General features: G+C 39.1%; 1 protein-coding gene across 2 annotated transcripts in view; it reads left to right on the top strand.

The window, feature by feature from the left end:
• The window catches only part of lrfn5a (leucine rich repeat and fibronectin type III domain containing 5a), a 106,489-nt gene that overhangs the window by 72,199 nt on the left and 11,175 nt on the right, over positions 1 to 23,115 (top strand). For both annotated transcript variants that reach the window (XR_007972178.1, XM_052144923.1), the window contains exon 2: positions 13,171 to 14,578. Coding sequence is in view for 1 of the 2 variants with exons in the window: in XM_052144923.1 (XP_052000883.1) it covers positions 13,191 to 14,578 (1,388 nt within the window). In the remaining variant the exon portion in view is untranslated. The remainder of the gene's footprint in view (positions 1 to 13,170; positions 14,579 to 23,115) is intronic.

Raw genomic sequence — 23,115 nt, 5'->3', positions numbered from 1 at the left:
AACAACGATCGACAATGACTGAACAAAGAACCAGGTTTAAATACAGGAAGGAACAAACAAGGGAATGAGGGACACCTGGAGGAAACAATCAGGGAAGGAGAACCAATCAGGGGAACACCAATAATATAAATAAACTACAGAGGACTACAAGAACCAAACAGGAAACAGAACTAAACTAAACCTCAACATAAAAAGCACAAAACAAAATATCTTTATCATAGCCTTGATTTAATTTCCGTAAAAAATAAAGATGCCACTACTCTGAATAAGGTCACAGTGTGGCTTTGCAGATTCATTTTATATTGGCAAATCATTACAAAAATATCATGAATCTTTAATGCATCAGCCAGCTCTTCTCCTAACACTAATCTTGGTACCAGCAAATATGAATCTCTCAAGATTTAGCAGAACAAGGTTTACCATCTAGACACAATCATATCTCTCTCTCTCTCTCTCTCTCTCTCTCTCTTTCCTCATCCTGCTGTGCATCTCTTCAGTGTTGACACATCTTAAATATGTATGACAATATTTTGAGTGAGAGGAAAACATCTTATTTTAGAGCACTTAAAACATATATGTGCATTGTGTGTAAAATATGATCAATATGAATTATGGAACAGTTTTTATGTGTTTGCCAAATCAATAATGCATGATAATCGGGTATTCTGTACATCGTGTCTCCCTCTGTCTCAGTCTATCACTGACCAAAGAGCGATCATATGATCGGCACTCTGTTGCTACCAACAGACACATGCATGCATAAACCTATAAAGTAGAGGTCGACCGATTAATCATTTTTTAACATAATCAGCATCGGCCAATATCCATGCATATCAAGCCGATTATTAGTCAGGCGCATCTGTGGGAAGCCTAGTGTTGTTGTGGAACACGTGTTCGACGCACACTGCCTCTAGAGTCATTTTCCAGCAGAGTGAGCAGACCTCATCCAGTGCCTAAGGAAGGAGCTAAGTTCCTTGGAGAAAACAGTAAGGATTAAATTTGTATAACTTCTTTATATTTAATTAAAAACTTTTGATATGTAACTGCCAACTTCAAGAAAAAACGCGACAAACGCGATAGTTGGCATGACGTTCGGCTACTTTGGATATTGATAGCGTAGTTGAAGTTGCATTATCACAGGAGAAGGGTTGCTATCATGTCACAATAAGTAAGCAAGAATTTTTCAATTACAGACAGTGAATCTGAGACTTTTATTTGTTCTGTTTGTGTGTCTTATATTTGAGAGGGTTGTCACTCAATGCAGAGAAATAAGTAATAAAAATATACCAACGCACTATAGGCTATTGAAGGACTGGCTTTGGTAAGCTCGGACGTTATCGGTTCTGCTGTCAGTACTGGAGAAATTAAGAAAATACATTTATTATTGCTATAAAGAGAAAGTTATTTTATCTCGCCAGCCATTTCTATGTATAATAATATGAAACCATTTGTCTGTGATGCAATTTAGCTATTCGAAGTCAGAGAGAGAGAGAGAGAACTCGCTCACGCGGTGCCACAGCGAGCACAACAAGAGCCCCGCTTAATGAGTGACAGAACTAAACATTCAAACATAGCCTGGTTTAGATCTGTGATTATTAGTCTGATTTTATTTTAAAGATTGTAAAAATAATATTTATACATAAGCCGCATTCTGTCTAGCACAACTTCCTTCCCTTCACAGCGGTGCACTGACATTTCTCCCTAAAACTCAACGTCAGAATCAGCACGATCGGTGATTGTTGTAAAATGCTACTGTTGCTAAATTGCGGGATGCGTTTAATAATAAAAAGAGCACAAGAGATACCGTTCCCAAGGCGTGCAGCTCGAAACACACGCAAAGAGACAAGCAAAGTATAGGCTACTTTGGGTTTCATGTGCGCGTCTAAACGATCAAATATACACAAAAATATGTCAAAACGAGCGGCTTGAAGATTCACTTAAACACAGTTTATGTCTTAAATGGACGTAGTTATGGAAATAGTTGGGGAGAAAATATGCTGCATCAGAAGCCTATTAGATCTGAACTCGGTCTTAAAGGGGAAGCTGTCTAATAAACATGTTGACGATTGAGACATTACTGCGAATCAAACAACAAAAGGCAAAGAGAAAATCACTTACAGCTCTTGAATGAATAACTTCTGCATTAATAAGCATTAATCTATCTTTGATAAACTATGCAGTGTTATTTTACAATTGATTGATTTCTTTTTAGACCACACCTGAACAGTAATGTTAGTAGACCTTCCTGAAATGAAATCACTGTGCCTATATAACGTTTATATTTGTGTACGTGTAACGTTTATATATAACAAAAAGAACCGTTAAGAATACCGTTAAAGTACCGGATCGATAAGCAGTATCGGTAAGAGTAGTAATACCATTAAAACTTATCGATACCCATCCCTATTTATGCCTGTGCTTCTCTTGGATGCTCTGAATATTGGATTACGTGTCTGGATTGCCCCTTAATTAAAGCTGCATTTGGATCTCAACCTTCGTGTCTCAGAGCAGTTCGTAACACCTGCTTTGTTTATTTAATATATTTGTTATACATTATTTATACAATATGTTTTTACATTATACATTTTTAATTTAAGTGTACAAGTGCAGATTGGTCAAGTATTCAATAAATGTATTTGTTGAGAAAATCTTAAGTAATTATTTGTGTTACATTTTATCTTTCAAATAAAAGGTTCAAATAAGAGGTTAAAAACAAGCACATATTGGCCAAAATAAATCGGCAGCATTAATCGGCCATCGGCCGACCCGGATTTCAAAAGATCGGCATCGGCCTGAAAAAAACAATATACTATACGACCTCTACTATAAAGGACCAACTGCACACCCCTGTACAGTGTGTGCTGTGGTTAAGCCAATCGCTTCACTTCATTAAGGGCTGTGGTGGGGTGTAACATTCATACACTCACAGACATGCTTGATTAGTGAGTGTTTGTCTTGGTGCTGCTCTCCACATTGAAGTGCATTGCAATTGCATCCTGTCAAAATGACTGACAACACTCTTCTACTTTCTCATTACTGTGGCTCTCATAATGCATTTCACAAGGGTTTATTGTGTATACATAATCTTCTGCAGTGGTTCCCAACTTTTTTCCTTATTTATAGTGTGCGAATTAAAGATCAGATTTCTACCTGTTTCGCCAAGTGTAAATGGAATGTGCTTGTTCAATTGGATAGCAGTCAGATCAGTAAAAATGCATGATGTGACCAAGTGTAAATACCCACTTTGGTATTTTCTGCACCTCGGTTGGGAGCAGGGTACAAAAGAACTATTTTGACCCAGTTTTACCAGCCACTTCGATTTGTACAGCCACCTTTATCTGATGCATATATACAGTGTAGGGCTATTCACTATCCATGTATAGTCAAATGTAAACTGATGCATTTAAAGTGATTTAAACTGAGATGAAAATGGTTTGCAGGCCACGCCAATTTCCAAACTTGTGTTTCCTCAACAAGTCATTATACAAATCTAAAAACATGACACAGTATTACAAAATAAAAGGAAATTAAAGATTCTTACCAGATTTTTAACGAGGAACAATGTAAACTGTCAAATACACTCTGACACTGCAGTACACTTTCAGATACCTGCCAAAATAAAAACCCAAGTGACATAAACACATTACTATTGTATAAAAAACTAAAATAACCCTCAAAATAATTGCAATAATTATAAAGTATAATATTATAATCATTAACTTGACTGGGTCCCACAATAAAAATTCAGTATTATATAACAATCAACTGGGTTCCCCAAAAAAGTGGGGGAATTTCATGCACAAAAAAGTTAAAGTATAAAAAGTACATAAATGTATATTGTAACTTGTATATGGGTGCATATAAATTAAACCAATAGTTAAAAAATATGGAGAATATGCTTTTGATATTTTGAACTAGATTATAACTTCATGCTTTGAACATTTTCAATCTATTTGACTACAATGGATATTAAGTTGAAATAATGTTTCATCTGAAAACAAAAGCAAATAACTGTTAAGTCAATTTAGAGCACATTTATAATTATCGAGTAACATCTATTGGCTGGAAATACTAAGATATATTTTTTGTAGCCATATCACCGAGCTTACCTTCACCTTAACAATGACGGTAGAACAACAGCTCTTCTGTTCATGGTTTGTTGGAGTAGAGACAATATACACCTTGTATTCAAGAACACTGTTGAAAAGACCATCATTGCTGGGTGACAGCATATATTTTATTATGGATGCTGGTCCTCACCATGTTAACTACCTTAAGCAGCAAGACTTCCATTATCAACCAGCTTTAACCAAGACAAATCTACAAAACCAAACAGAATTTCACAAGAATGTTAAAGCTTCTATATTTTACTAATTAAATGGTTAGAAGGCAGTTTGGTGCTGTTATAATGTCCAATTAAATGAATAAGATGAGGAGTAGAGCTTACTCTTAGTCAACCACTTAATAGCACTCTTTTACTCTAAAGTGGCTGATTATAGATACTTAAATAGTTTGTTCAGTTTAGAAGTTTCAAATGTATCATGAATTCAAATAAGACAAGTAGATATTATCAAAATGATAGGCTTGTCTAACAGCCATCTGACTGGCAATTTACACTTTACAAGGTTCCATTCATTAACATTAGTTAATGCATTAGGTATCATGAACAAACAATTTAAAATATATTTACATAAATGTGCTGGTTATTTATTGCAGAGTAGTTTTGGCAGTAAGTTCATAGTAGAATTGGGAGCTGCCAATATGTTTGTTCTTGGATCTGAATGCTTTTAATTGTCATAAAGGATGGTGATGAATGAGAGTGAGCTTAGATTGTGAGATTGGAAATATATGAAATTTGTTGTAGATGTCCATGATATTCTTGAATGCAGATTATATACTGCTATTCGTCATTACATTCACATTAATCCATTTTTGTTTGAAAACATGTTGATTTCTCTACGTTTACGCCTCTCATCCACAATGGAACGGCACTGAAAATGGAGACTTTCAAAAAGACTCTCCATAAACGCATACTTTGGAAAGTTATTTCATTATAAAATCCTTAAATTTGACATACTTGAAATAATTAATGGATTATTGTGGTAGTGGCCTAAGTGTTATCTTAAATGCTGTCATGTAAGATTCTCACTCTTACAGGCAAATTTGGATTAATATTTTTTTAAACTTTTATGAGGTAAAAACACCTTTGTTAATTGCAGTCTTACAATTGGTAGGAATTATCATTCTGTATTAGTTTATGTAATATGTCACCCTCTACATCAACTTTTATTTAATAAAGTAGTTGCTGTTTTCTTATATATCTAATAAAAATAAAATAAACTAACATAAACTAGGGATGTGCATGGTAACCATTTGTAATATTCAGATATCTGCGAGGGTTCACGAATGGTTATTTCATCGGGATTCATTCAGGACTTGGGAATAAAGAATGTTTATTGCAAAAGATATGCATCAAACACCACTCAAAAAAGAAAGGAATAAAGTCAACAGTGAGCTATAAGCCTATATAGCAACAATACATCTTCAAATTATAAAACCAGTCACATTAAAGTCAAACAAAAATAATAAAATTGTCTCTGCCAGCAACATAGTATTCTTTCCAAAAAATAGACTCAGTGCAATGAATGAAATATAGAGCAGGCATCTCGAGGTGCATTTCTAAAAATGTTGATCATTTTTAACTTGTCACGCTGTCTAAAAAATGTGATGGCCTTGCACGGTGCAACAGTCAAAGAACTCCCCTAACTCATCCTATACTTCAAAAACAGACAAAACCCAGCCCAAACCCAACAATTTCTCGGGGTCCCATCAGTCTCGAGTCAGGTTGAAGACCTCTATTGCACATGTAGAATAACCAAATAGTGAATGTGGTATTTGAATACAGGCGTGTTGAACGGTTAACCAATTATGACTATCCTTACACATCCTCATATAACCCACTTCTCTTTGCAATTTTTTACACTTATAGGCTCTGGAGTAAACATTTGGCAAGGACAGTGTATCATGAGGCTGAGCATCATGCACATCTGCTAAAGTCTCTTCTGCTGAGCTCTATGCACCACTGGAGAGCCAGATCTCATGAATCAGATCCACTAGCATGAATCATACACTCAACATATTATTCCCAAATGTTCTTATTTGCAACACAGCATTCTCCATTACTGTATCATATTTCCCTGTATCTCTCACTCTTGCTTTCTACTTTCCTTTCTCTCTTTTTGTCTCTTGGTGCTCGGTACCACCCACAAGGTGAAGTGAAAATCAATAGGAAAGGCTTATAGTGTGGGAAAGAACACTGTATTCGCATACGCTGTGTGATTGGGCGGCAACATCGTTTTTAGACTGCTTTTGATGGCTACTAACATGACTATTTTAACATGCCCAGCCATGTTCTGGGGCTATTTTTCCTGTAAATATACAGGAAAAACTGAGTACGGTCATAAAAACGGATTTGTGCATGGATCTACTTTCTTATGCGACGGATCAGAATCTGCCATTGCTAGTTCAAACCAAATGATGCGTCTAAGCCTCAAATAGTAATTCCAAAATTTAATTTAAGAAATAGCATCAGGGCTTGTGCTGTTTCAAACAAGTTATTGGATAAACAAGGATGTGTGTGTGTGTGTGTGTGTGTGTGTGTGTGTGTGTGTGTGTGTGTGTGTGTGTGTGAGAGAGAGATGGAGCATGTGCAATCAACTGTTGCCACTCCCAAGCACAGATGCTGTCAGCTTTCTGAAGATCAGCTTTCTCAGTGGAAAAATGGCATCCAAGCAGGGGTATTTCTCCCTATTTCACGGTAGATGGTCTGCAAGGGTCGATCACTATAGAAACCGCAATGTCCTCCGCCATTTTAAACAGCACCCATTGTGTAATTATTATATCATCTGCCGTGTCTCTCAGCTGTGATGAGCCATAATGCTGAAGTTGTTTGTTTAAAGCTATTTCCTAGCTTTAGTAGAAGTAATACAAGGGATCAGGAAGAGGGCGAGGCTGGGTCGTGATGCTGCACACCCGACCCCTAATCGGGCTAATCAAGCCTCAGAGAGGGATAAAGGCTGACTAAAGGCAGTGCGAGAGAGAGAGAGTGAGAGAGAGATTTACGGGCAGCTGTCTGACACCTTTGTGTGTTTGTCTTTTTGTTTGGTGGTGGAGTGGTGGTGGTGTAGTGGTCTAAGCACATAACTGGTAATCTGGTAATCAGAAAGATGCTGGTTTGAGCCCCACAGCCACCACCGTTGTGTCCTTGAGCAAGGCACTTAACTCCTGGTTGCTCCTGGGGGATTGTCCCTGTAATAAGTCCCTGTAATAAGGGCTCTGTAAGTCGCTTTGGATAAAAGCGTCTGCCAAATGTAAATGTAAATGTAAATGTAATGTAAATGTTTAAGTTCTTCATTAAATCTATTATTTATATTGTCAAGCCTGTTTTCACCTCCTCCTTTCCTTTAACCCCTTTACAATATGTAATGTCAAAAAAGAGACATATATAGTAACTGTTAACACATATGCACTGCTCTTACACTTTAGTTTAGAAAGGCACGAACACAAGGGAGTGATACACACACAGTGAAGCGTCGGAGTGCTGATGGTGTCAGACCATCAGTGCTCATGGAACGTCTCTTGTACAATCAGATTTGACGACCATAACTAACAGTTATATATATAAATAAGCATTGCCTTTAGAAGACTTAGAATATATTGCCAAAGTCATGGACTACTTAAATGGTGCTTTTTGTGTCGTTTTGGAACTCGACAGACCCCTTTTACATTCATTATGTGGCAAAAAAATGTTTTTCAATATTACTTCCTCCAAAGATAGAAAGTCATAGAGGTTCGGAAATACAGGGGTGAGTAGACCATCATCATCCTCAATAAAATTATATAATCATTCAGTCAGAAGGCTCACTGTAATACATGGTCTGATAATTATAGGTCTAATGCTTTGATTTTTTCTGTCCTCATAATTTCACAGTCTGATGTCAGCTTTAATACATGTTTTTGAATGCAGTACCCTGTGTGAGCCAAGTGAGATATTAGACTGGCGTATTATATATATATATATATATATATATATATATATATATATATATATATATATATATATATATATATTTTATTTTCCTCCCTTTTTCTCCCCAATTTGGTATGCCCAATTCTCAATGAGATCTAGGTCCTCAAGGTGGCGTAGTGACTCGCCACAATCCAGGTGGTGGAGGACGAATCTCAGTTGCCTCCTTGTCTGAGACAGTCAGTCCGCTCATCTTATCAGATGACTTGTTGAGCATGTGCTACTGCGGAGACCTAGCACGTGTGGAGGCTCACGCTATTCTCCGCGGCGTCCACGCACAACTCACTATGCGAGAACCACATTATAGCGACCACGAGGAGGTTAACCCAACGTGACTCTATGCACCATAGCAACCGGGCCAATTGGTTGCTTAGGAAGCCTGACTAGAGTCACTCAGCACTCCCTGGATTCAAAGTTGTGACTCAGGTGTGGTAGTCAGCACCTGTACTTGCTGAGCTGTCCAGGCCCTGCGTAATTATTTAATTAAATGTGATACAGTTGCCTCCACTGGGTCAGAGCTCCCTGTTCTCACACACACACCCGGTTATTATGAAACAGCTCTTCTGCACTCCCACATACTTATAATGCAGAGTGAAGGACTCTACAGTAAGTCAGAATGAGTCACACCTTTGAGAGAGGTGTGAGAATCTAAGAGAAGATGTTGCGTTAAAATCAAAGATAAAGAGAGCATATTGAGTTCTTAATCTCTGCTTCTAATAAACTAAGAACTTTAAATAATTGCTGTAGTAAGTAATGATGATTGTTTGCCATGTGTATTGCTTGAAATAAACCCACACTCCTAGAGGCTGCATGAGTCTATTTTGACTTTAGGATAAAACTGCTGATTTCTTACATCTGCAGTAACATGGGACTTTTTTTTGTGCATCATTCATCCTATAATAACTGCAGGATAACTAAAAGTGTGCTGTTATCACATGATTCTAACTGTGCCAATCGCTGTTGTTTGATAAACATCAACAAATATAATTATGCTCTGACTGACATAAGGATGGGAATAATAAATAATTGAATGATTCAGATTCTGATTTCTCTTATTGATTAAAATTCCTTAACGGTTCTAGTAATTAATATTTTAGCACATTTTAAGGAGAGTTATTTTGATTTTTTTTTTTTTGTACAATTTGTATTGCATTTGATGGCCTTAGCAGTCTGTTGCCAATTTATGAGATAATTTCAGATTTTAACAAAACCGATTCTTGCAAATGGTATTTATACATACCCATAGAAGTAATCCATTCGGGAATCGGACTGCATTTGTCATGCTCTGTTTCATGCTTTAGATTCAAAAGAACCAACTCATTAGAGCATTTTGTTCAGGAATTGGATTATGCGGTTCATGCTCTCACTTCTTCAGGGGGAAAGCCACTCCAGCCACTCCCTGCCCCGGTTCTTGTGGCCTGTGGGCACAAGTTCGCGACGGTTAGCGCTGGGGGCGATTAGGAGACCCCAATTGGAGTGGTTCCGCCAGGTGAACCCCCATGGACCTCACATTCCCCAGTACTCTCGTTTGCCCAGGTCGAGTTCTGGGATGAGACAGGCGGCTTGCCCCAGGGCGAAATTAATGTCTTATGACCGCTGTACATCGAACATTCGCAGCTGGGGTGCTACGGACATGGTTTCCCCGCCTTCGCGAACAAAGCTGCGGCACACGCACACACACCCACGTTCAGGCAGTTATGATGGGCCACAAAGATGCTCAGCCTCCTCCCCTGTCGCTGAACAGTGGGTGGGTATGCGGAGGGAGGTAAGTGTTCTAGTGCATGCACCGCCCTGCTGTGGGGCCCCATCCGCAGGTACGTCAAATGCGATTGTCCCCTTGGTGCCCCTTGCTCGGAGTTTGGAGGCATGGTTTTGCTCTCCAACATGCCAAGGCGGTTACCCTCACATCGCATGTCGCAACTCGCCTGCCGCTTCCACTTTTGGATTTAGCAGCGACTGAAGTTGTTGCGGGCCACTCACATCCCGGGCGAACTCAACAGCGCAGCGGAAGTGCTGTCATGGCAAGTGACGCTCAGGTGATAGTTGAGACTCCTAGGTGGTTCAGCTGATTTGGAATCAATTCAGCAAAGGACAGGTAGACCTGTTTGCTTCCCGGGAATCCTCTTCCTGCCCGCTGTGGTACTCCATGGCTGAGGCCTCCCTCGGCACGGATGCGCTCCGACACACAGCTGGACCCAGTGTCTGCGCAAGTATTATTTCCCCCAGTGAGCCTGCTTGCACAGACTTTTTATAAGGTCAGGGAGGACTAAGAACAGGTCGTGTTGGTAGCACCATACTGGCCCACCCAGACTTGTTTCTCGGAGCTCACGCTCCTCATGACAACCCTACCCTGGCGAATTCCCCTGTGGAAGGACCTCCTTTCTCAAGGACGGGGCACGATTTGGCACCTGCGTCCAGACCTCTGGAATCTCCACATCTGGCCCCTGGATAGGATGTAGAAGACCTTTGTGGGCTACCACTGGCGGTGGTAGACACAATCACTCAGGCCAGGGCTCCCTCTACAAGGCAGCTGTATGCCTTGAAGTGGCGTCTATTCATGAATTGGTGTTCTTCGCGGTGAAGACCCCCAAAGGAGTATATGGCCGCTATAGCGGCACAACATGATGCGGTAGACGGTAAGTCCTTGAGGAAGCAAGACCTGATCATCAGGTTCCTTAGAGGCCCTGGGAGATTGAATCCTACTAGGTCACGCATTGTTCCATCGTTGGATCTCTCTGTGGTCCTGCTGGTCCTATGGAGAGCCCCGTTTGGGCCTCTGGGAGTCAGTTGAGATAAAATCCCTCTCATTGAAAATGGCCCTCCTGACTGCACTCACTTCCATCAAGATGGTTTGGGACATGAAGACGTTCTCTGTCAGCAATAAGTGCCTAGCCTTCAGACCGGATCCTGAGAATCTATCTTCAGGCCGGATCATGAGGGCTATGTGCACAAGGTTCCCACTACCCCTTTTAGGGATCAGGTGGTGAGCCTGCAAGAGCTGCCCCGGGAGGAGGCAGACCCAGCCTTGTCATTGCTGTGTCTGGTATGCGCTTTGAGTATCTACTTGGACTACACAGAGAGATTTAGACACTCTGAGCAGCTCTTTGTCTGTTGTGGGGACAGCAGAAAGGGAAGACTGTCTCCCAAAAGAGGATTGCCCATGGATGTCATTGCTTTGGCATAGCAGGCTCAGGGTGTGCCGTCCCCCCTGGGAGTACGAGCACACTCCACAAGGAGTGTGGCATCCTCCTGGGCCTTCACGAATGGCACCTCTCTAACAGACATAGAGCAGCGGGCTGGGAGACACCCAATACCTTTGCGAGATTTTATGATCTCCGGCTTGAGCCAGTTTCGTCCCGTGTAAAGACAGGTACAAACAGGTAAGTATGCAGAGCTGGCCAGGTGTACCGCTAGCACACAGCACTTTTCCCCTTCCTGAGGGGCACTTTTTTTTTGCCGACATGAGTTCCGGGACTGGTGAATGCCAGGCCAAGTACTTGCGTTAATATGCCCTGTACTGGGATAGGTGCTCCACATGTGTTGGTTGCCTGTGGGTAACCCCATGTGACATATTTTTCATGGTATGTTTCCCTGATGGCAAGCCTGTGTCTTCCCTTGGGCAAAGCCTTCTCTGCCACCAGTCGCCGCATTTGTAGAGTTCCTCCCCTCCGGGTAGGATCTTCTGCGGGGGCTTCTTTCCACATGTGGTACCTCCTCATTGATGAGTCCATGTGACATATTCTCCACATGTTAACCTCCCCTTCGGGCAGGATGTGGTCTCTGCTGTGTCTTTTTCCCATGGGGAAAAAGAACACCTGCCCGATGCGAATACATCTGACCCCAGCTGAATTATTTTTAATTTTTGTGGGAGAAAAAGAAGAGAAAAGGCTGAAGCGGAGGGCAAGGCCTGTTCCCATTGTAAATACATCTTGTCCCCCCCTTGGGGTATGAGCGACCATCCAAATTTCGTGGGGCATTGGGAAGGTTATATGAGGGCAGTGTGCACCTGCTACTAGGCACGCAGTGGCCTGCCTGCACCTGCACCGCTGATCCACGTAACACAGTTCAGCTGGTTTTGGTTTTTTGTATCCTGTGTCCCTCTTGCCACAACACTGAACTACCCACTCAAATGGCCGGGACTCTGTCTCGGTTCCTCAGCACAAATCTGAATGAGTGGTTGCAAGCTGGCTCCTTTTATACCTGTATGTCCTGGGGAGTGGCATGCAAATTCCATTCGCCAATTCTCATTGACCTTTTCTCAAATATCAGAGGTGTTTGGGTCTTCCAAGCACGACCCCTAGTGTCACTACAGTACATCGACACAGCGTCTCATTCCCTCCATCAGAGAACGGAGGTTACAACCGTAACCAAGACGTTCCTGCTTGCTTACAATAGATGTTCAAAGGCAAGGTAGTATATCAGGGATCCCGCATATACTTTAATAGTCTTAAAATCTCTTAAATTCAGTTTTCCAAAATGTAAGATCATAAAAAGTCTTAAATATCTTAAAGGATACAAAAAATTCTTTATTTTTATTCAAAAAGGTCTTAAATTTGGGGTCGGGATGACAGGAATCATGATATGACTTAATGTGTTTAATAAACTTAAAAAGAATAAAATTTAATTAAATAAATGCATGTGCTGCATCCTTCAAAGTTAAAACGCAGCACTGTTGTATTTTCTTCAAGCACGCGGGGGCTTGTGAGTTTTTCCAGCTGTTGCAGAGCAGTTCACAATAATTAAGCCATATCAGAAATTTATAGCAAGCTATCACTAAAGATCAACTGTTGATGATGATGATATACTGTAGTTTGATGAAATATTACAATGTTTACTGTTAACTGTTTATAATGTAATACGTTGTAGATTATTGTAGATCATTTTGTAGAAAATATTGTATTAACTGTTTCAATGAGCAGCTGGAAGCAGTAAAGTGCAAACATTTTCATATAAGAGTCCCCGGTGAATTTCAAAGTTAAAGTTAAAGTGCCTTTAAAGTTAAAAGTTCCATGCTATGAATCAAACCCTCTTACAGCAACCCTGTATATTATCTCACCCTTTTATGTTTTCTTTCTTTTCTGTAGGTGTAAAAACCTGATTTACAATGGAAAAACTGCTTGTCTGCCTGTTGGTTATTGGAATGGCAGTGAAGGCCCAGATCTGTCCAAAGCGCTGTGTCTGTCAAGTTCTGTCCCCCAACCTCGCTACACTCTGTGCCAAAAAAGGGCTGCTCTTTGTACCACCTAATATTGACAGGCACACTGTGGAGCTCCGACTAGCTGATAACTTTGTCACCAGTATCAAACGGAAAGACTTGGCCAACATGACCAAGCTGGTGGATCTTACTCTATCAAGGAATACAATAAGCTACATCACTCCACACGCATTTGCAGACCTGGAGAACCTACGCGCCTTGCATCTTGACCACAATCGGTTGACGCGAATAGCCAATGACACCTTCAGCGGCATGTCCAAGCTGCATCACCTGATTCTGAACAACAACCAATTGACCCTCATCCACATGGGAGCCTTTAATGACCTACTAGCCCTAGAAGAACTGGACATATCCTACAACAACCTTGAGACCATCCCTTGGGAAGCCATTCAAAAGATGACCAGCCTTCATACTCTTAGCCTGGACCACAACATGATCGACTACATTCCTGAAGGGACATTCTCCCTCCTACAGAAGCTCAATCGCTTGGATGTGACCTCCAACAAACTCCAGAAACTTCCACCAGACCCGCTTTTCCAGCGAGCACAGGTTCTGGCTACGTCTGGAATTATGAATCCCTTTTCATTTGCCCTGAGCTTTGGAGGAAACCCATTACACTGCAACTGCGAGCTTTTGTGGCTTAGGCGACTCAATCGTGAGGACGATTTAGAGACTTGTGCCACACCCTTACACCTCTCTGGACGCTACTTCTGGTCCATTCCTGAGGAGGAATTCCTCTGCGAGCCGCCCCTCATCACCCGCTACTCTCATGAGATGAGGGTTCTTGAGGGCCAGAGGGTAGTGTTGAAGTGCAAGGCCAGGGGAGACCCTGAGCCTGCCATTCACTGGATATCTCCCGAGGGGAAGTTAGTTGCCAACTCATCACGAACACTCGTTTACAACAATGGCACGCTGGACATCCTGATAAGCACAGTAAAGGACACAGGCTCTTTCACATGCATTTCCTCAAACCCTGCTGGGGAAGCCCACCAGATTGTGGAGCTGGTCATTATCAAGCTTCCACACATTAGCAACAGCACCAATAACATTCAAGAACCAGACCCTGGTTCCTCTGACATCTCCACGTCTACAAGGGCTGGAGCAAATGGTAGTAACCACACTAGTGATGCTAAGACCAGCCCTGATAAGAGGGTGGTAATAGCTGAAGCGACTTCATCCACTGCACTCATCAAATTTAACTTTCAGAGGAATATACCTGGAATACGCATGTTTCAGATTCAATATAATGGAACCTATGATGACTCCCTTGTTTACAGGTGAGAATTGCGTACCTTTAAGTGCAAAGCTAAGCTAGCTGATTTGCAGAATGAGAGTCCACATTGAATATAGAGGTCAAGAGTCCAGAAGTAAACATTCTACTTTTTTTTTATAGGAAAAGGTTGTTAATTGATGGTATGCTTCTGTCAAAGCCATCAGTACAATAGCTTAATTCCTGGTAAAGAACTACATCACTGGCCACTTCCATGATGAAGTGCGAATGACCCTACACTCTTAAATTACTTATATACATTTACAGAGCACTTTATTAGGAACACTATAGTCTTAATAATGTGCCTGACATGGTATTCTACTGTTGAAGCCATCTGCCTCAAGGTAATATTCTGAGATTCTATTTTGCTCACTAAAATTGTACAGAGTGGTTTTCTGATATACCGTAGCCTTTCTGTCAGCTTTATCAGCAGCCTATAAAATCTGTATGAATTGTGAGGGGTCCATTTTCATTAGGATTTATGCTAGTTCTCTACATTGCTGAATCACGTTAGAGAGGGAATTCAACAGCAAGAGGATGTTAAAAATAAATAAAATAAAATAAAATAAAAATATATAATATCCGATCATGGCAAGTTATGAAAATGGCGGTTGGTTTGCACGCATGTTCATACACAGTACAAGTGCACTCATGCGTGGTCTGTCAATCCAACATGCATGCTCGCAATCGCACTTGAGATTTACTCAACACAGCGCAAATCTGTCCAATTTCTTGAATAGCTCATCAGAGATATATATACTCATCATGACAATAGTATTTACAGGAAAAAATAACGTTTTTTCCTGCATCGATGACGTTGAGATGACTTCATGCAAATGCTTTTTAGTGATCTACTTCAGCGAAAAATGCAAAGGGGGGTGAACAGATCTATAGGACTTGTCACTTAGGACGTTTGGTGCTAATTGTTGATATATCACTCTTGTTTTTGAATGCATCTCTGGTGTATGTGATGTTGAACACTCATGGTGTTTGTTAGTTGACAATCACAGTGACAACTGAACTGATCTATATCAGAAAATTGAACTGTTACACACCTTATGTTTAAAAATAATTACTAAAAGGGATAGTTGACTCAAAAATTCTAAAATTCTCTCATTATTTACTCACACTCATGCCATCCCAGATGTGTGTGACTTTCTTCCTTCTGAAGTACACAAATTAAGACTTTTAGAAGAATATCTCTGCTCTGTAGGTCCATAAAATGCAAGTGAATGGTGGCAAGAAATTTGAAGCTCCAAAAAGCACATAAAGGCAGCATAAAAGTAATCCATTAGACTCCAGGTGTAAACTCTATGTCTTCAGAAGTTATTTGATAGGTGATAGGTTAGGTGTGGGTGAGACTTAAATACATATTTAAGTCTTTTTTTTTTTACTATAAACCTCCACTTTTATTTTCACATCTGTAAGTCACGTTTGGTGCCTGTTTAGTTTCACTTTCACATCTGAAAGTGAAAGTAGAGATTTAAAGTAAAAAAGCCAAGGACTTAAATATTGATCTGTCTCTCATCTGCAGAACTGAGATATTTTCTAAATAATCATAATTTATCTTCAGCAGAAGAAAGAAAGTTAGATACCTCTGGGATGGCAAGAAGGTCATTAAATTATTAGACAATTGTTATTTTTATTTGAACTATCTCATTAACTAACATTTCAAAATTCTTACTATAAAAATATAGTAATTCTTATATTTATATATATACAGTATATACTATATATGTATTATCAAAAAATATAACTGATAAGCCTTCAAGGGTACAGGGATCAAGCTTTGTTGACTCTTGACCTTTACGAAGTTGAGTTGCCCTGCGCTAGAGACTGCTGTGGGTGAAAATTCCAGGAGATCAGTAGTTACAGAAATTCTCAGACCAGCACATCTGGCACCAACAATCACAACATGGTCGAAATCACAGAGATTACATTTTCCCCATTCTGATGGTTGATGTTAACATTAACTGAAGCTCCTGACCCATATCTGCATGAATTAATACATTGCTATGCTGCCAGACTATTGGCTGATTAAATTAAATTGCATGAATAAGTAAGTGTACAGGTGTACCTAATAAAGTGTTCAGTAAGTGTATTTGTACATATTTTAATATTTTACAATATAATTTATATATATATATATATATATATATATATATATATATATATATATATATATATTGATTCTGTACTTATAATCAACACATTTTTATCAATATAGTATATTTATTTTCATCATTTTAATTTGATTATGTAATTTGCAATGCTTCATGGAATTGTAGTTCATTCCCTCGTTAAAGATGTTGAGTACACAGTCTAGTACCTTTGCCTTTTTATCCAATTTTAAATACTCTTTTGCTTCAAATCAAAGTTGCGATTACAAAGCAATGATGTTATTCACCTCAGAGCTGGTGGTTTGGTTCATGGCTTAGAAAAAATTAATGTGAAAATACTTCCAGAACCAAGATGGCTGAAAAAGTGGGATGCCACTCATGTGCTCTATTGCTTTAGTTTGTTTTAAAAAAAAATTCTGTATATTTTGTTAGTTTAGTCGTGTTCACCGAGGATACATTTTGAAAATAATAGAAAAATTACAGTTAATGCATTTATAATGTTACAATTTACTATTTCTTTAAAAATAAATGATGTATTCTTCAAACTTTCTTCAAACTTTGCAATGCAAATGCAATGCAGTTTGGCATATACTGTTAATTGAAGCTGCTAGTTTATGACCTGTGAGGAGTCTTTTTCTCAAATTAGAGACCCCGATGTTCTTGTCTTTTTGTTGTCGTGCATCTTGGTTGTCCACTTCTCATGGTCCCAGTTAGATCAAGTTTGTTTTATTCTTTCAAAAAAGAAGTGCATAGAATAGCATTCATCTCTTACAAGAATGCAAGATTGATGAAGAGCACCTATTATTGTTTTTCAAATATTACCATTCATGTAGTGTGTTATATAGCTATTTGTGAATGTAAAAAAGTCTGCAAAGTTTCAAAAATCAAAGTGCCCGACAATGTTATATACTCTCAAAAGAACCGATTCTGAACACCTGAAACGAGTCGTTAGTAATTCCAGACTTACTTCCTTTACTAACCTATGTAATTTGGTAACAAAAAAACCCACCTCTGGTCTTCATTGACCCACCCTCAAACGCTACACTAAGACTGGGGACATCTGACCAATCAGAGCAGAGTAGGCTCTCTGAAAGCAGGAGTTTAGAATTAATCCTTTAGTATAGATCATTGAATGAGTCATTTTTGACACTGGGGAAAAAAGGTAATGCTTAAATAAATGTAAATTATGAGCAAAGTTTTTTTTTTTAACCTTAGATGCATGTAAATCTATTGTAGGAGACCTTTAAAACAAAATTAGGCATGTTTAAAAACCATAATAGGTGCTCTTTTAAAATGAAATTTGACTTGCAAGTGCAAAGTTACTTTACTGTAAAGTAACTAAAATAATGCAATACTGTAGCTGGAAAAATACACTATATTGTGATTTAGCACAAACATTATAATCGTTCTAACAAAAATAAGTTGCTTCAGTACTAAGTTAAAGGATTATGTAACACATTATTTTCTTAGTAGACTGTAGTAATGGCAGCTGAAAATGTGTCTTTGCCATCGTGGATAAAAATAGTATTTTATTATAAATAAAAACATAAGACAGTTATTTCATATTATAGAGATTATATCTCTGTAATCTATAACCACATTACACTTGAGAAATAAAAATTATTTGTCCAAACTGAACATTCTGAACAAATGTTTCTTTTTTAAAAAAGAATCTACTGGATATTTCCCTTCATTTTAATGAAAGGGCATTTGTTGTCAGCCAAGCTAAACCACGCCACCAGCACTGTGCATGTTTAAGTCAAGACTGCAGAACAGACATTCTTGAAGAAGAATACCAAAACAAACAGCTCAGCGTTTATTTTTGCATTAAATTACACACACACACTTATGTACTTGTGGATGGTATTCTGAGCAAAGAAACCCATATGCATTCTTCTTGAGCATGGATTTGTAAATTGAGCTCATGTGGATCGTTTGCGTGCATGTTTGGTTGCCCATGGATTTCCGTGTGCATCTGTCGATCTGTTGCATGAATGTTTTCTGGCAACTCAGGATGGTCAACATTGCTCAACCACAGACACAGAAGATCCCATGCATTTATGTGCGAAACCCGCAAAGCTTTTGTAGGCTATTTAGTGGAGAAAAGATACAAAATGTTGCCAGTATGAATGGACTTCAACCCCACCCATTTCCAGCCCTGCAAGGAGCAGAATAGTAATTGATTAGGCCTTATGAATACAGCACAAATGAATATAGCACAATCATTTACGAAGTAAGCTTTAAGACCGATAGAGAAAATTGAAGGGAGCCATCTTACGATAGAGACCCAGAGGAACACGCAAGGAGAGAAAAATCCACTCGGTTTTAAAAGCAGTTGAAAAAACTCAATCAATTTATCTAGATGCTTGAAAATGTTAACTTTGGCCCTTGGTGATAACAGCTAGATGTAAAGGGGCCAATTGTGAAAACATTCCTTATACTCAGTGCAGTAGTGCACAAATCCATCACCAGTTTGTGTTGTTCTAATGAAGGGATGGATCAATCCTGTGCTATTCGTTCATTAGAAACCATGAAATAGAAATCCATTTCTAATTTTCCCTTAAACAAGTAATTCTGGTGTACTTTAGAGACTGATGTGTGTGAAATGGCTTTTTAATCTTTTGTATTGTAAATTGTGTTACTTTGGAAGTGCCAATGAATTAATTTGTTCTTTGTAGTTATGCTATCAAGATTGTTTTTAGAAATATTGTCTGCACAGATTCATACAGTTTACCGAAAATGTCGCTTTATCCTTGTGCTTTTTGGATAATCAGCCATACAACAAATTTTTTATATTATTCGGATGAATCTGTTATTAATTTTGAAGTCATCATTCATGCCTTTCCAAATAATGTATTTGGCTATGTAGTACAGTACACTAATACGTCATTCGATTGTCTCTACATTATTTTAAGTAGGAATGCTTTCATTAAATCGTTACACCTTATGCATGAGCTCGCAGTGGAGTAATCAAAATCACATGCAGACATGACAGTGGTTCCTGGCCGATGCAAGTGCAAAAGCACTCACGGAACAGAAATGAGAGGGTGGTTCCTGGCCTAGGTATAAAGCGGAATTTTACCCAGAACACTGCAGTGAGATTAGAATCACTCATCAGAATGGATTGTAGTCGATAACTGGACTGGAGCAAGCATGTTTATCAGTTGAGGTTCTGTTTTTCTTGCTCCAAACATGATGCAGCTTAGAGGTGCACGTGGTGGCAATGCATGCTTTCACTTCATTCTCAAAAGTTTGAACAAACTGTTCTATCATCTTCACTCTTCTGACTTTCAAATGTTTGTCCCATGATTGGAAAACAGCAAAGTGCACCAAAACTCTTTTGTTCACCTTCTGTCACACACTCAACGTTGTGTCGATTGTAGTGACACAAGGGGCTTCTGCACAAAATCCCATTTAAGATGCTCACGCAAAAACACATTCTAAAATGCATCCGGCATCAAGATTGGTTCACAGCGCTAGACATGAAAGATGTATACTTTCACGTCTCAATTTTGCCCCGACACCGACCCTTTCTATGGTTTCCGTTCGAGGGCCGGGCGTACCAGTACAAAGTCCTCCCCTTCAGCCTGTCCCTGTCCCCTCGTGTTTTCACAAAGGTCTCAGAGGCCGCCCTTTCCCCTCTAATTGAAGTGGGCATCTGCATACTCAACTAGCTTGATGACTGGCTGATCCTAGCTCACAGGGACCAGGTGCTCAGGCACCTCAGCTGTCTAGGGCTTCAGGTCAACTGGGAAAAGAGCAAGCTGTCCCCGGTTCAGAGCATCTCTTTTCAATAGTAGCCTGCCTCACAAACAAGTGTGCGCAGTCAGTGCTGAATTGCCTCTCGTCATTCAAAATAGGCACTGCGGTCCCTCTAAAAGAGTTCCAGAGGCTCCTGGGGCATATGATATCCTCAGCCGTGGTCACGCTGCTAGGGTTGATGCATATGAGACCGCTTCAGCACTGGCTTCAGACTCGAGTCACGAGATAGGCATGGCTCCGCGGTACGTATCGTGTGATCTTCACCCCCCTCTGCCGTCGCCAATTTTCATTGGCCTTTTTTCATATTCAGAGATATCCGAGGCTCCTGAAAGAAGCCCATTGTGTCACTACAATTGACACATCTCATTCCCTCCATCAGGGAACGGGGATTACACTAGTAACCTAGACATTTACTTTCACATTTAGGTGTCCAGCTATCTTTGAGTGAACTATTTAAATACAGGTAATTACCTATTTCAACCTATTCAAAAGCTACATAATAAAACTAAGTTTTCAAAGATTTTTAAATGGCTAATGAAGATGCTGACCTCACATAGAAAGGGAGACTGTTTCAGAGATTAGGACCAAACACAGAAAAAGCACGATCGCCCTTAGATTAGATATTTGAATACCACTAATGGCAGAACAGATGTTAAAGATTTAACAATCGCATATCGATTACATAATTTTGTATAAAAAACACGTTTTTGGTATACAAAGACAAAAATTGTTCACTGCAAGTCTACTATTAGACAACAATAGTATTACTTTTATTAGAAATACTCTTTATTCAAAGCAACTTTAAGACGTGCAATAGCTCTGTGAATCACAAAAGGCTGCATTTAAAAAGTTAATATATAAAATGCACGCACCGCTCCAGCGCATTATTGAATGGCGCTTCTCTGTTTACACACCGCTATTTTTAGCTTTCACACGGTGCGCTAAAGCACAGGGCTGTTAATCAGAAGGTCACAGGTTCTAACCCCACAGCCACCACCATTGTGTCCTTGAGCAAGGCACTCAACTCCAGGTTGTTCTGGGGGGATTGTCCCTGTAATAATCGCTTTGGATAAAAGCATCTGCCAAATGCATAAATGTAAAAGCACAAGGGTTTAAAAGTTAAAGGTGTCATGGAGAGACTCACGGAGGCAGAGGTATGAATGCAGTAGCAGGGTTTATTGAACAGAGGATTAAAAAAAACAATGATGTAAACATTGTGAGTAAATCCAGTTGAGCAGAGTGGCAAACAGCAGGTGAGTAATATCCAGACAGGGTATAGACACGATGAACAGATAACTCACAACAGTTATATGATACTTGCAGTCAATAAATGAAGACACATGTATGTCTGCAATAGTAGACCGTTGTGGCATCTCAGAGATACTATCGATGAGAACAGACAAAGAGCTTGTGTGAAATCAGGGTATATATGCAGTCCTTGATTATGCCACTAATGATATGCAGGTGCGTGTAATCAGAACTCAGGGGAGAGTGAGTGCTCTGGGCAGTGAGGAAGAAAGAGAGAGACTAACAAAAGGTGCACGATTGAGATATATTACTATATATTACTTTTATAATATAATATTATTATAATTATTTGTTTACAAATTATAATAATATATAAGTTGAATGGGTTCCAAAAATAACTGAATGAAAAGAGATCTGAATCCTTTAAAGTCCAGATACAAGTTGAAAAAAAATTGCCAAAAAAAAAAACGGCTTCTTTTCTACTGATGACTTGTACTGGAATTACTGTTAATTTGCTGCTACATTATCCAGTATACTAGTGTAGTGTAGTTGAGGTTTGTGTTTCTTTACATATTTAAGAGTACACTTAAATAGTTACATAATAATGTAAAGATATTCTAAACTGATTGTGCAAAAAAAACAACATCGGATCAGTATTGGCCGATACTGTGATTTCCGGTATCGGAATAGGATCGGATGAGAAAATTGGTATCGGTGCATCCCTAATGATTACTCTAGGATAAGGTGTTGGAGTGATGGCTGTTAGAAATGGGGCTTGTATAGATTTGATCAAAAATGACTTTTTTCAAATTGTGACGGTGCTGTATTTTGCATCAGTGATTAGTTGAATGCCACTTTGGTGAATTACATTACATTCTACACAAACATTATTTCAAACTTTTGGCAGCCAGTGTGTGTGTGTGTGTGTGTATATATATATATATATATTAGGGCTATCAAACGATAAAATGTTTTAATCGAATGAATTACATGGTGTCCCAATTAATTAATCACGATTAATCGCATTATTTGTATACAATATACAAATATCTGCTGAGAAAGCCCCTCATAAAACAATAATTGAATGAATGAATGAATGAAAACTTTATTGAACAACAACAACAATCAACACGAAGTGTTCAAAAGGATAAAAACACAAAAAAGCCCAAAGGCTTGTTTCCATTGTGGTCCTTAAGATGGAAGATGAGTAACAATACATGGACTAAAAAACATTGAGAACAATGAAGAAATGGGACATAAAAAGGATACAGACAAATAAAACAGATAAAAATACAATAAAAAAAACAAAACAGGGGCTAAATTCCCAGATAAATAAGCAGACACACAAGCAGACAATATAATATTTCTACTACTTCAAGGATTTCTATTTCCTTTTTTATATTTTTATAGATGT

The sequence above is a fragment of the Xyrauchen texanus genome, chromosome 16 (genome assembly GCF_025860055.1).
Source record: "Xyrauchen texanus isolate HMW12.3.18 chromosome 16, RBS_HiC_50CHRs, whole genome shotgun sequence".
Taxonomy (NCBI): Eukaryota; Metazoa; Chordata; class Actinopteri; order Cypriniformes; family Catostomidae; genus Xyrauchen; species Xyrauchen texanus.
This window is presented reverse-complemented; position numbering and strand designations above follow the sequence as displayed.